This window comes from Maylandia zebra, linkage group LG19, assembly GCF_041146795.1.
Source record: "Maylandia zebra isolate NMK-2024a linkage group LG19, Mzebra_GT3a, whole genome shotgun sequence".
NCBI classification, from domain to species: domain Eukaryota; kingdom Metazoa; phylum Chordata; class Actinopteri; order Cichliformes; family Cichlidae; genus Maylandia; species Maylandia zebra.
In genome coordinates, this window is record NC_135185.1 from 9,611,733 (window position 1) to 9,624,055 (window position 12,323).

The 12,323-nt window shown below is 45.9% G+C and overlaps 1 protein-coding gene across 1 annotated transcript in view; it reads left to right on the top strand.

Annotated features, from left to right (window-relative positions):
* Window positions 1-3,227: 3,227 nt before the first annotated feature.
* Window positions 3,228-12,323, top strand: part of rin3 (Ras and Rab interactor 3) — a 32,010-nt gene continuing 22,914 nt past the window's right edge. Inside the window, exon 1 of the mRNA XM_004569938.3 lies at window positions 3,228-3,709. Coding sequence (XP_004569995.2) covers window positions 3,675-3,709 — 35 coding nt within the window. The 5' untranslated portion in view covers window positions 3,228-3,674. The remainder of the gene's footprint in view (window positions 3,710-12,323) is intronic.

A 12,323-nucleotide genomic window follows, 5' to 3' on the forward strand; every position in this document is an offset into this window, starting at 1 on the left:
AACACCCCAACAGCTTCTGTAATAGCTTTAGCCAGTTGGACTGGGCAGCAAAGGGCTGCTTAAATACCGCAAACTCCTCTGCTCCTGCACTTGGACCACTAGCGCTGGCCAGAACTATCGCTTGACAGACCCACCACGCCACCATAAACATACTTTTTTTTCTTCTTTTTCGAATCCTCGGATCACGTGCGTACCGAACCGTGGAGTGGGATCGGTTCGGATTACGGATCAACCGCGATCCGCTGCACCACTACCAAATTGCAAAAAAAAAAATCTGTGAAACAGTGAAAGGTGAACCACATTATAGTGACCGCTGCATAACAAAATATTTAAAAGTTAAAAACTTTTTTTAAAAGTTTCTTTTGAAGTTTGCTGTTTCAGTCGGGTAAGAACTTTTACTCTGAAGCTGGTTTTTGTCATTTTTCATGGAAAACAGTTTCATGACTGCTCGGCTGTTATTAGCAAATGTTTTCAGATAAGTCAGTGTCTGCCACACTGACTGTGGGCTACCAAACCATCACAAAGGAGGTTTTTGGTGCCACTGATACTACCCAACAATCACTCACCATCTGGTTGAGTAATATACACTCTTCACCTGTTAGGATCATGTGACCCAAAGCACACAACTCTGGCTGTGTGAGGGGGGAGCCAATCAGAAGATCAAAAAGCTTCCTCTGGTCTCAACTTTTGAGAGAGAGGGTGAGGAGGGGCTCAGAGTAGACCGCTACTCCTCAAAGGAGCCAGCTGAGGAGGTTCAGGTGTCTCCTTGATGCCTTGTGTCCATATTGGCTGAAAACTCCTCACTGCCCCTTTAGAAGAGCTGGAGGAAGTGGGTGGGGAGACGGAGGCCTGAGCATCCCTGCATGGATGGATGGATGGAGTACTTTCCCGAATCCATTACTGCAGCAAGGCTATTTAGGCTCACTTAGTATTTAGCCAGTGGATGGTTCTGAAAGCCAGCAAGAGCCCTCACTGCACAGTCGAACACTGAGGCAGTAGTTAACATACATTAGAATGATTTCATTTATTCTCTGGAGGGAAAATCTTTTCTAAAAACGTATTTCATTAAAACTGGGCCAGTCGTCTCTGTGACGCTCGTGTGATTGACACACAGACTGACTCACACTCGTCTTTATTATTATGCTGGCTTGCAATGTGAGCTCGAGCGGTGTTGACTCTGCGTGTCTGCTGAGACAAGATGGACAGAAACATTCGTCTGTGTGAGAGCAGCCTGTAAATCTGTGTGCACACCGCACAGCTGGGCTTCATAAGAGGAACATCTGTGAGAGCATGAAGCCCCGGCACAAAGTGTGAGGAGCTTAGTGCTTCTCTATATTCAGATCTACACCTTTACGTGAAGTTGTCAGTCTCCCAAAAGTCATAACTGAGGAACTGTGAGGGCAGCAGTAGCAGGGAGCATTAGCTGATAACTCCACCCTCACATCCAAATACGGCCATTTCCTGAAACACAAAAACAACACGGCAGCATCCAAAACACGACCTCTGAATCTTAAAAATCAGGCTCCAGAAACCAAAGACAGCAGCACGCACCTTTTAGATACAGTCTTTGTCATGTTACATATTCCAGCGGTGCTTTATTCGCTCTGTCAGTCACGTCTTTCTCCGTCTGGAACAAAAACCTCATGCTGTACAAACAGCTGATCCTCTCACTCTTTCACTCCTTCCACGTCATCTGTAGAAAATGTTGAAACGCCGTCAAATCCTGCAGCCGGCTCCCAGTAAACAAATGAATCACCTAAATCAAACGCTTGGCTGCCATTTCAGCTGAAACAGAACACAGATAAAAGACGAGGTTCGAAATCTATTCAGACTCATCCCAGCAGGCCTCTGGGGCAGCATATGGTGGCCTGTAACTGACACATATACTACAATCATGCTTTCACTGTGAGAACAGCCAGGCACAGCAAAGAGCCAGCATGAATGTCTTACAAAATATATCACATTACATCCATTATGATATATGGCACGTCCAAGCTTCGATGAACAGGAGGTGATCTGAGAAATGCATGTGCAGTAATTTATGCACAGAAAGACCCTCACTTGCCTCGTTCGATGCTCCAATCAGGGATCTTCTCTGCAGCATTAATCAGTTTTCACTTAGTCTGTGATTTTTCCACAGACTGTAAATGCAAGATGGACGTTCAGTTCTGAAACCAGCAACCATAAAGCCGTCTGAGCTCAGCTGATCAGGACGCTCATTTTCTCACAAACCTCAATACAATCAGACTTCAGAGGAGGCGCCCCCTGCTGGGCGTTACAGAGAGAAGGTTTGAGGCCCTGAGCTTATAGCTGGTCTCCGGAGCTGATCTGTACTTTTTAAATGTTCGCATTTCATGCAGCTCACCAGAAAAATCAGTGAGAGGCAGTAAAATCGTTCAGGTCTGAGGTCAGGTCTGTTTTGGCGTCGGCAGCGTGATTAAACGGTGGTGAAGGCGAGCGTTACCGTGGTCACAGTGGGCCTTAATGAGCCCCGCTCCCTGCTGCTCGAGCAGCCGAGGATAAAAACAGCCAGCTGAAAATGACCGAGCGTGACTCTTGGTGTTTCTGTAATGAGGTTTCCTGGTTTCATCCCAAGTGAATGTTGTGGGCCGCAGCGCCCTCTGATGGATGCTCACTGATGCTGACGATGTAGTGTGAAGTCAGCTTCTCACCTGGTTTTTCATGTGAGTAGTGGAGGCTGTCGGAGTGAAAAATGATCACACAGGAAGCAGCTGCACACTCACCACACATGAATGCACCATGTACGTGTGTGTGTGTGTGTGTGTGTGTGACCACATATGCATGTCCATCATGCACCCTTAAAGTTTTACAGTAAGTGCAGCCATCAGAGCAGCAGTGGGGGGTTAGACCTATAGCGTCTGTAGCTTCTGCACACGCTGCAGAGTTTCTGATTAACATCAACGCTCACTCTGCAGCTCTGTCTCCCAAAACTGCAAACATGAAGTCTTCCTGCCACACACACTTTAATTTGAGCTATCAGTCCAATCTTAATAGTTTCTTTGGGCAGGAATGTCTTCAGAGGGAGAGATTATACATGAGAGAAGAGATAAGCTCAGACAGGAGTAGGTGTAGAGAAGCAAAAGCAGAGTTTCTATTGTAAATGTGAGCAGGGAGTAGGAGGAGGAAGAGGAGGAGGAGGAGAACGGGGTCAACAACCCAAAAAAAAACAAAACAGTGACGCCTGCAGGAAACATGAAGTCCAGCATTCCAGAGTTTGAGCGGAGAGCATCTGGAAAAGTTTAAAAGTAGAGAGGGGAGGGGAGAAGGGACGTGGAGGAGGCAGGGTTGTGTTTCCAAAAGATGTAAAAATGCAGAAATTCAAAGGTCTGATTGAGCAGCCGAGTTGAGAAAGAGCAGGATCAGCTGCAGAGCGGTGAAGCAAAGAGAGTGTGTCACAAGCTAAGAAGAGGCAGAGCAGGGGAAGTCTGACCAAAGTGCTCGGCCTCTTCCTGCCTCACGAACGGCTCAGGAAGTCGAGGCTTAAACACAGGGGAGGGCCGACACAGGAACACATTTTCCCCTTTGCCTTGTAGTTTCTCCTTATTCAGGCCTGCTCAGATCAACAGGAGGAGGAAAGAAGGGGGCAAAGAGGAGGCGGGGTTTTCGATGGAGCTGAGAGAGACGGAGCAGTCAAACAGTCAGTCGCCGCCGTTATGATGGAGGCCAGCGTCGTTCCCCAGGACGCAGGGTGAGTCTAATGGGGGTCTGCGATGATATGTACGGGTGGAAAAAGCAGCGAGAGGCATTTTTGAGTGAGGGGTAAGGGGGATGGTGCTGCGGTTTCAGAGTGGAGGAGGGAGTCGGGGGTCGAAAGTCAGACAGGAAAAACAGATGTGATGACTCACTCGCTCATATTTAGGTCAGTGTCCTCCCAGAGCGGGGAAAATCCTGATTCTGTGCAGGATTGGAGTCTGTTTCCATACTTCCAGGGGAGAGTTAGAGAGGCCTGAGTTGATGTGAAGTGCTCCAAAAAGGCGCATTGACTGTTATCACATCTGAATGTCAGCTTAATGCTTCAGGATTTAACTTAAATGAAAAAGTCCTCAGTAGTGAGCGTAAGGACAAAAACCTTCCCTCATGGAGCATTTCTGAGGTTTACTGAGAGGAACGATTATTGCTTGATTATTGAACGATTATTGCTCCTATTCCCGATTCTAAATTGGCTTGCTTAATTTGTCAAAGAATCAAAGACTTTGTGTAAACGATGGAAGTCGAAAGCACCAAAAGCTGCAGTTCTTCTAACGCCCACTAGAGGCTCCAGCAGAGGCTCCCGAGATAAAACGTCCAACTTTACAGCAGAAAGAAAGAAAAACTGTTTTGATCTCTTCCTTCCTATTTGACTTGTATGAAGGCTTAAAGTTTGCATTATTGGGGGTGTGGCCTCTTTGACTGACAGGTGGATGGTGACACAGGTGGCTGCAGCTGCTAGCGGTCTGCTAACTAGACCTCGCAACGTGTTTGTGCTGTTGGAGCATTTTTAATGACATCATCTGACCAATAATATGGCTGCTGTGAGGTTACTGTACTAACAGACCGTCCCCAAAGGCGGAGCTCCAGGTGTGGTGCACAGTGAAGTTCTAGGGTTTTGATTGGATGTTGTAGAGCACTAAATAGTAATCAGTCTGTGTGATGGTCTCATACAGTCTACAATCATGGCAGCCAGCACTCCCCCCTCGTTTCTAAAGATGATTTTTCAAACTGAGGAGTCCAAAAACAACGGCTGGCTATGTCCATCTTTTATATACAGGCTATGTTTAAACCCGCATTCTGTGTAATGTCCAGCAGGGGGCGACTTCTCTGGCTGTGAAAAGAAGTCATTGTAAATGAGTGTCCTGCTCTGTGGCATTCGTTTCTCACTCAGCTCGCCTGTGTCCAAATCACTACTAGGGCTGGGCCATATTATACCGTTCACGGTAATACCGGTATAATGTTAGGCAACGATAGGAAAATGAAATATCGCGATAGAATGGGAGTAAAACGCACATGCGCAGTGCCTTTGTTTTCATAAGCACATGGCCGATTGTTGAGTGAAACAGATGAACCAGAATTGGTTTGTAAAAATGGTGCAACTTCCGTGATGTGGAACTGGTTTGGTGTTTGTCCGTCAGATACACAACAAAGCACATTTTTTGCAGAACATGCAAGCGGCCGTTGTTATTGTCGTATTTGTCGGACTAAGATGCTCTTAAATCTGGGAGTAATCTGGGTCCTAAACTCCGTAAACTTCAGGTCAAACAACACTGCAGCATCACTTAGAGTTAAAAACTGTCTAAATTCTTTCATCTTTAATAAAACGATCAGCATTGCTGCTTTACCAGGTGTAACTATAAAGTTTAACTTCCAGGCATCCATGAAAACAAAAGTTATTACATTTAACGGAGTTAGAAGTTAGCAGGAAGCTAGCGGAAGTTAGCTCGCTAGTTTCGCTAGTTACCTAAGCATGATATAGCATGTTCTGACGGAGAGATTTCTGAAAAAAAATCAAACGTACAGCTCTGCTATCACTTCCAACATAAATGAAGACAGGAAACTAAACAGCAGTGACGTTTGTAGGGTTACTGAAGTTGGGCTAGCTGGTATATAATGATGTGCTACGTGATCGCTAGCGACACAGCTATGTTAGCATAACATAAACAGTGAAGCTGGAGGACTAACACTAACACTTTTCCACTTATAAAAGTTAACGTGAAGGTTCTTCATGGTTAGAGACAAATGCAATCGCATGGCAGGATGCTGTAAACGGACCAAACTTCAGTCAGGAGAACAACTGAGATAATCCATCCACAATACGAGGTTAGTCATTAATATACTGCAACAACATGGGAATAGAGCAGCTGCCAGAGAATTCAACATTAATGAAACAATGGTACAGAAGTGGAGGAAGCAAGAAGAATGAGTTTAATAAAGTTTGATTTATCTGACTGCTTTGTTTCGCTTAATGTGCCTTATAATCCTGTGCACCTTATGGTCCGAAAAATACGTACTGCACACTGCAGTTTAATGTTGCAAAGCACCTCTTTTTAACTTCAGTGGATATTATACATGGTTATGCTCAGGATATGTCAGCCCATTTCTACTGGAAATGCCTTTTGGTTAAACTTTCAGCAAGGAATTTGCATTTGCACTGTTACATTTTTATAAAGCTTTAATGTACATAAAAACCAGCTTCTTAAGTGAAAATAAATGGAAGGTTGTCTTTTTGCGCTAGTAATGTTGTGGAGTCGTATTTTGTCTCGCATCAATTATATCGTCGGTTATATCGTTATTGCAAATTTTCAAATATATATCGTGATAAATATTTTTGGCCATATCGCCCTGCTCTAATCACTACGTTATCGAGGCCGCAGGGCGGCAGGGAGCGCGAGTGTTGTTGTGCTGAAGGCTCAGTCACCGCAGAGTCAGCAGCGGGTGAAGTATTGTGCTGCTTTACTACGCTGCAGTATCACTTCTTCATTTAAAACTCCTCGGGGATAAAAGGCCCAGATAACTCATGTATGAGATGTAAAAGTGGATGCTTACACATCACAGGACTGTTACTGAAACCTGCAGAGCTCACATGTGACTGCTTCATTTCAGCAAAAACTGCAGTGGAGTAAAAACTGATGCAGTAACTGTAAAAGTCTAAGTCCACCCGTCCATCCTCTCCTTACGTTGGTCGTGGGGGCAGCAGGGGGCTCCCTCTGGGGCACAGACCTCTTTTGCTGCTTTTCTTGTCTTCGTGTTTTTGGTCAGTGAAACAATCTATAAGGCCTGACCTGCAGTGACAGGCTGCTGTCAGACCTACACCATCACCTGCACGTCCATATCTTTAAACAAGCATAAATAACCAACACAGCGTTTAGCTGTGAGTTTATGAGTTATAGTTTCTTCTTTCTTGGCATTTGATCCGTCTGCGGCTGCAGGAGCAGGTCACAGATGCCTGTCATCGTCTTCACAAGCTTTTATTATTTATGTACGGGCCGGTCCTTATTAGCACTCAGGGCACTTTTTACTCTCCATACAAACTACACCAACACTCTCATGCACCGGGGGCAGCTCAGGGGTCAGTGCCCTGCTCAAGGATACTTCAGCACGCAGACTGGAGGAGCCAGGGATCGAACTACCGCCCCACCCGTTTACTCATTGACAGACTTTAGTGGTCGAACACTTTTCAGCCTGATGATCCTGAGGCAGCACATGTGAACCAGCCTAACAACCATGAAAGACAGGAAGTATCAGAGGCCGCCCTGCTGGCTGTGAAGCGTTGCGCAGGAAGTGACAACCTTCCCGTGCAGTCAGGCTGAGTTCAGCGTGTCCAGCTCAGACAGCACAGACACTCCGATACAGGTGCCGATGGAGTCCTGCTTGGTGGTGTTTAATCGTCCAACATCTGACGACCGGATGTTGGCGTGGAGCGCCACACGGACACCCTCACCCCCGTGATCGCTTTCGTGTTGCTACGCCCCCCAAATGTTCCTCCTTTGAACAGGTTGAGCACAGATCGGGACCGTAACCATTCCACTTGTATGACATCACCACCCAGACTGCATTGCAACGTGAACCACAGCAGAGCACGAGTGAAGGCACTGCTTCATGTTTAATAGAGTCAGAGCAGACCGAGCGTGGACTTTAAACCTGTGTCAGGTAAAGACGCACCTCAGCGACGTGATGGGTGTAGGCCGTTTCTAACGTCTCCTCCGCTGGAATCAAAGGTGGAGTAAATGTGCGTGCGTGGTGTTTCCATGCAGCTCAGCAAACATGAATCAAACACAGGATGTCTGCTTCTGGTCACAGCTTGAAAATTCAGCTGACTGAACGATTTATTGTGCCGCCTGTCTTCCTGTGAGCAGACGGGCACTTATGGCCGTTGGACTGGGATCGGTTAGTCACATGATTTCATCAGCCTGAAATCCACTGAAGACACGTCTCAGTGGAATCAACTGGCTCTTTTTGTAAGAACAGCTGAGAGCAGTGGCATGTCTAGAAAATTTTTGTTGGGGGGGCCAGGTAGGGGCACAGATTTGGAGAAGGGTGGCAGATTTAATTGTCAGATAATGTTTAAAAAAAAATTCTACCAACCATTAACCATAATTCAATAATCCTATAAACCTAATAACCAAATGCACTTTTAACTCTTATTAGAATGAGATTTTAACCACTACGGTGCAAAGTTTTTAGATACTGCGTTGATAAAGTACAAGAGATACAATCAGTGCTTTGTCAGTGTTTACTCAGCATTCAAGGACAGCAATATTTGCATAGTATTTTTACTGACATGTAGTGCACATATGTTTTGGGCAAAAACATTTTTGAAAATTAAAATACGAACATTTGTAACAAACAATTGACAAATTAGCCAATGCCAATGCAAAACTTTATCTGCCTGTTAAAAAAAGAAGATAATCTTCTCACAAACTGGTGTTTGATTTTGAAACAGGAAAAAAGTGGGGAAACAAATGAAAAGACTAACATTTGAATAAAACCTGAAAGCAAGTAAATACTTTCTATGCTGCCTTATGGTAAACTTTGGTAATATTGATAAAGAACAACACTGGCTGATGATAAAATACAGTCAGCTGGCATGGTGACACTGCCAGTATTAACCTGCAGGGCTGGACTGGGACAAAAAAATTGGGCATTTTTACTACAGACCGGCCCACCAGGTAGTAAAGCCATAAAGACTTTGACTGAAAACAAACCCTGTTGTGACAGTGATGTACAGTCTTGTTGGTATATGTATGATTTCTATACATTTTACGTCAGATAAAAACTTTGGTTGTAAGATTTAGATAATTATTTAATAAAAACGAGACATTTTAAATGAGAATAAGAAAGAAAAGTATTTCTTTGTGCCCACCTTTACCTGTTAATGCCCTACCTGGCCCCCTGGCAAAACTTTGCTAGACCCGCCCCTGCACAGTTACCAGCTGTCAGCTACATAAAAAAGGATCCTGGTGTTATTTGTCTCTCAGAAACAGTTGATAACTTCAACTCATTCATGTCACCTAAAAGGTAAACCTGTTTCTCCATCACCTGTTCAGCTCTGATGGTTCAGTAAGGACATCTCCTGGTTTCATCTTCATGTTTCCCTCTCACCACATATCTAAACAGACATCATGACCAGCAGCTTTACAGCTGTGGCTCCAGCAAACATCAGCTGATACTAGAAATTAATATTAAATACATTCTAACAACAGCTGATCAAGCTTAAACGTGCTGCTGTTGTTTAGCGCAATATCCGCTGGTTTCCTCTTTCTGGCGCAAAGTGGGCGATAAACAAACAAGAGAGAAAAGCCGATCAGCTGATCATTGATCAGTTTCATGATTGAAGTAGCAACAGGAGAGGGAGGGGAGAGAATGAGAGAAGAAGAGCCAGCTGTGCAGCGTAAAGACAGAATAAATCCAGCTTTGTGTCTTTTTTCCATTCTAGCTAAAGTCCGGGACAAACTGCATCTCTTCTCAGCTCAATATGAAACGCGTAATATTTTCTCTGAATGAGGGACCATTCCATTTTTTAAGGAGCCGTTGGCAACTCTACTAACCTTATGAATAAAATAAAGTTCACTATCAGTAACATCATAGCACCCACCCAGCTGTATAAAAACTCCGTCAAGCTGGCTAGAACGCAGTATGAGTTATTGCAACTGACAGTAAAAAGTCAGCAACATGAAAATAAACTCCACCTAAACTTAGTTCATATCTGACCCAGATAGACTGCAGGTCATAACTTCTTACCTGAAGTTCAGTTCACCTGACACTCGGACTGGCGGCTGCTTCGGGTCTCTCCTCCTGCCTCCCCTTCCCTCATCCACCTGTTGCCTCTGTGGAAGCCCCGTCATAGCCACCACCAAACAACGGAGTTATTTCTACACATCGACCTGCATCTGGCCAATCCACCACCTCTCATTGTTCATGCCATTACAAAAAAAATAAAAAATAAGTCAAATAAGCCCGATGGCCAGTCCAGCTATGTTAACCTGCAACCAAATCTGCAGCTCCATACAGCAATGTTACGACTTAGATTATATCTTATAACTCATAACTCTTATGTTAGCTGCCCTCAGTAGCATACTGTCTGAAATATTCCACAGCTGCAATAATTCTTTAAGTGTTATTTTTTCCTTGGTATTCTAATTTCACCGAAGTTTACTAAACTCAACAAACTTGATATTACTTACCGGGACATTTATTCTGTCCTCATTTTCTTTCACCGAAAAATTGTTTCCTGCAGTGCTGTCTTTCGCGCTTGGCTCTCCTACCTTTGCTAACGTGATGCGCATAGCGCAGAAGCGATGCTGCATTCACTTACACTCGGATATCTGAGCGTCACCGTGAAAACATAATCGGACATTTGATATTTGATTGAATTTTATTGTTTTGCCTTTGGGGTGGCACCTGGGGTGGCCAGTCTGGTTTGGGGGGTGGCCTGTGCCCCCCCCAGGCCACCCCGCTGGACACGCCATTGGCTGAGAGACGGATGGCACCGAAGCCCCGGCAGCTCCTTTTAGACGCCGTCCCTCTCAGGACCTCCTCCAGCTTTTCCTGGAGACAGTTAAGTGACGCAATCTCTCCACTGTGTCCCGGCTTTCCCCGAGATTCCCAAAGGAACGTAGGTCGGCCGCTACATCACCTGCATGCTGTGCACGATCACAGACCGGTTCAGGGTCCACAACCCTAAAGACACTTTCATCCACGCTGCACCTCCATGAGCTCGTCCTCAAGTGACACTTGGGCACCAAACAGGTCTAATTAAAGACCACCCCCGTGTGTAACAGCTGCTTTAAACACAAACACGAGGAGCTCAAGAACAACACCTTACGTCACTCTGCTGTCAGCAATCTGCTGTAATTTACAATCACCGGCACTCTTTGCGTTGCAGAGGGAGAAGTGAGCAGAGGAAGCCATAAAGCAAACATATTAACGCTCGCTGATGGCGCCACTCTCAGCTGAGAGCCTTTGTTATCTACGGGCCACAAACAGCACTTCAAACTTAGCTACAGAGACAAACGTAAGTTAGCATGACCGTGCTGTAACATACTGCTAGCAAGTACTCGTCTATTTAAAGCCAAACCACCAGACCACTGATAAGGCAGAGGTAACTCAGACTGCAGCAAAGGTAAATAAAGGCTGCAGCCTGCAGCGTGCAGGTGCATGCTGGGATTTTAATAGAACAACACAGGAGGCCCCGACTGATGGGGGGAGGGGGGAAGGGTCCAGGTGACCCTGACCCCTCAGGGGGTCAACGACAGGAAACAGATCTTCTTCTTATATGTGGCGAACTGCAAGAGGAACAACACAAGTGTTGTGAAAGTGTTTCTTTTCATGTTTTTTGGTGTCATCTGGACCGCTGAGTGAGTCACCTGTCAGGTAGCAACACACACACCTGGAAACCCAACGTCCACCTGTCCGGCACCTGTCGGACTCACCTGGCAGGTAAAGCCGGGTAGATGCAAACACTGCAGGCGGGCCGTGCATTCACCTCACAACACGATCAGAAGAACTGATGGAAACGATGTGCAGCCATCAGTGGCGGACTACCTTCAACACCAACCTGCTATTTTGTTCTCTGTTTGGTAACCACAGGACTAGACGAACTGACCACAGACTTCCTCTAACAGCATTGCGCTATTAACTCACTGTGTTCACCAGGTGATGATGAGGAGCAGCTCACTGACACACAGACACACGGCGCCCTGCTGCCCGTGTGTCAGGCTGGGGGAGGAGACGTCTCAAACACGCCTGTGCTCCTGCTGGACCAGCTTTTACCGTTTCATAGCCTTAAAAAGCCAAACTGGTGACCCCGTGACCCCTAGAGGCCATGCTGTAATGTCAGATGATGTAATGTAAATAAATCACTTGCCCTGACAAACCCCAGAGACCGCTCTCATCAGCTGCTGTTGTCCTGTGCTCCGGTTTCTGATGCACCGCTAACATCTGTGTGGTTTCCAGGCTGCTGCGAGCGAGGAGCTCTGAGCGCTGCAGCCGCGGCGAGTGAAGAAGACTTAGATTCAATTAGTCTTTATCGTCTCTCTAAGGCTTAAACGCCTCAGCTGAAGCAACGGGATCTCATTTTCAGCTTTCTGAGGATGCTTCACCTCTCACCTGATGAGCTCTAGCATCCTTCTGTGGTTGGCACCTCGGAGGCGGACCTGAAACTCACCACGCGACGCACAAAGACTTCACACCTTAGGTCACATGACTCAGACAACAACACACCCCGGGCCTTGACAGGCACAGGATGAGTCAGTGATACCACGACCTTGACATCAGACTTCACCTCCTAACATCCACCTGGTCACCAGCACAGCTTGCGTTAGCATCCA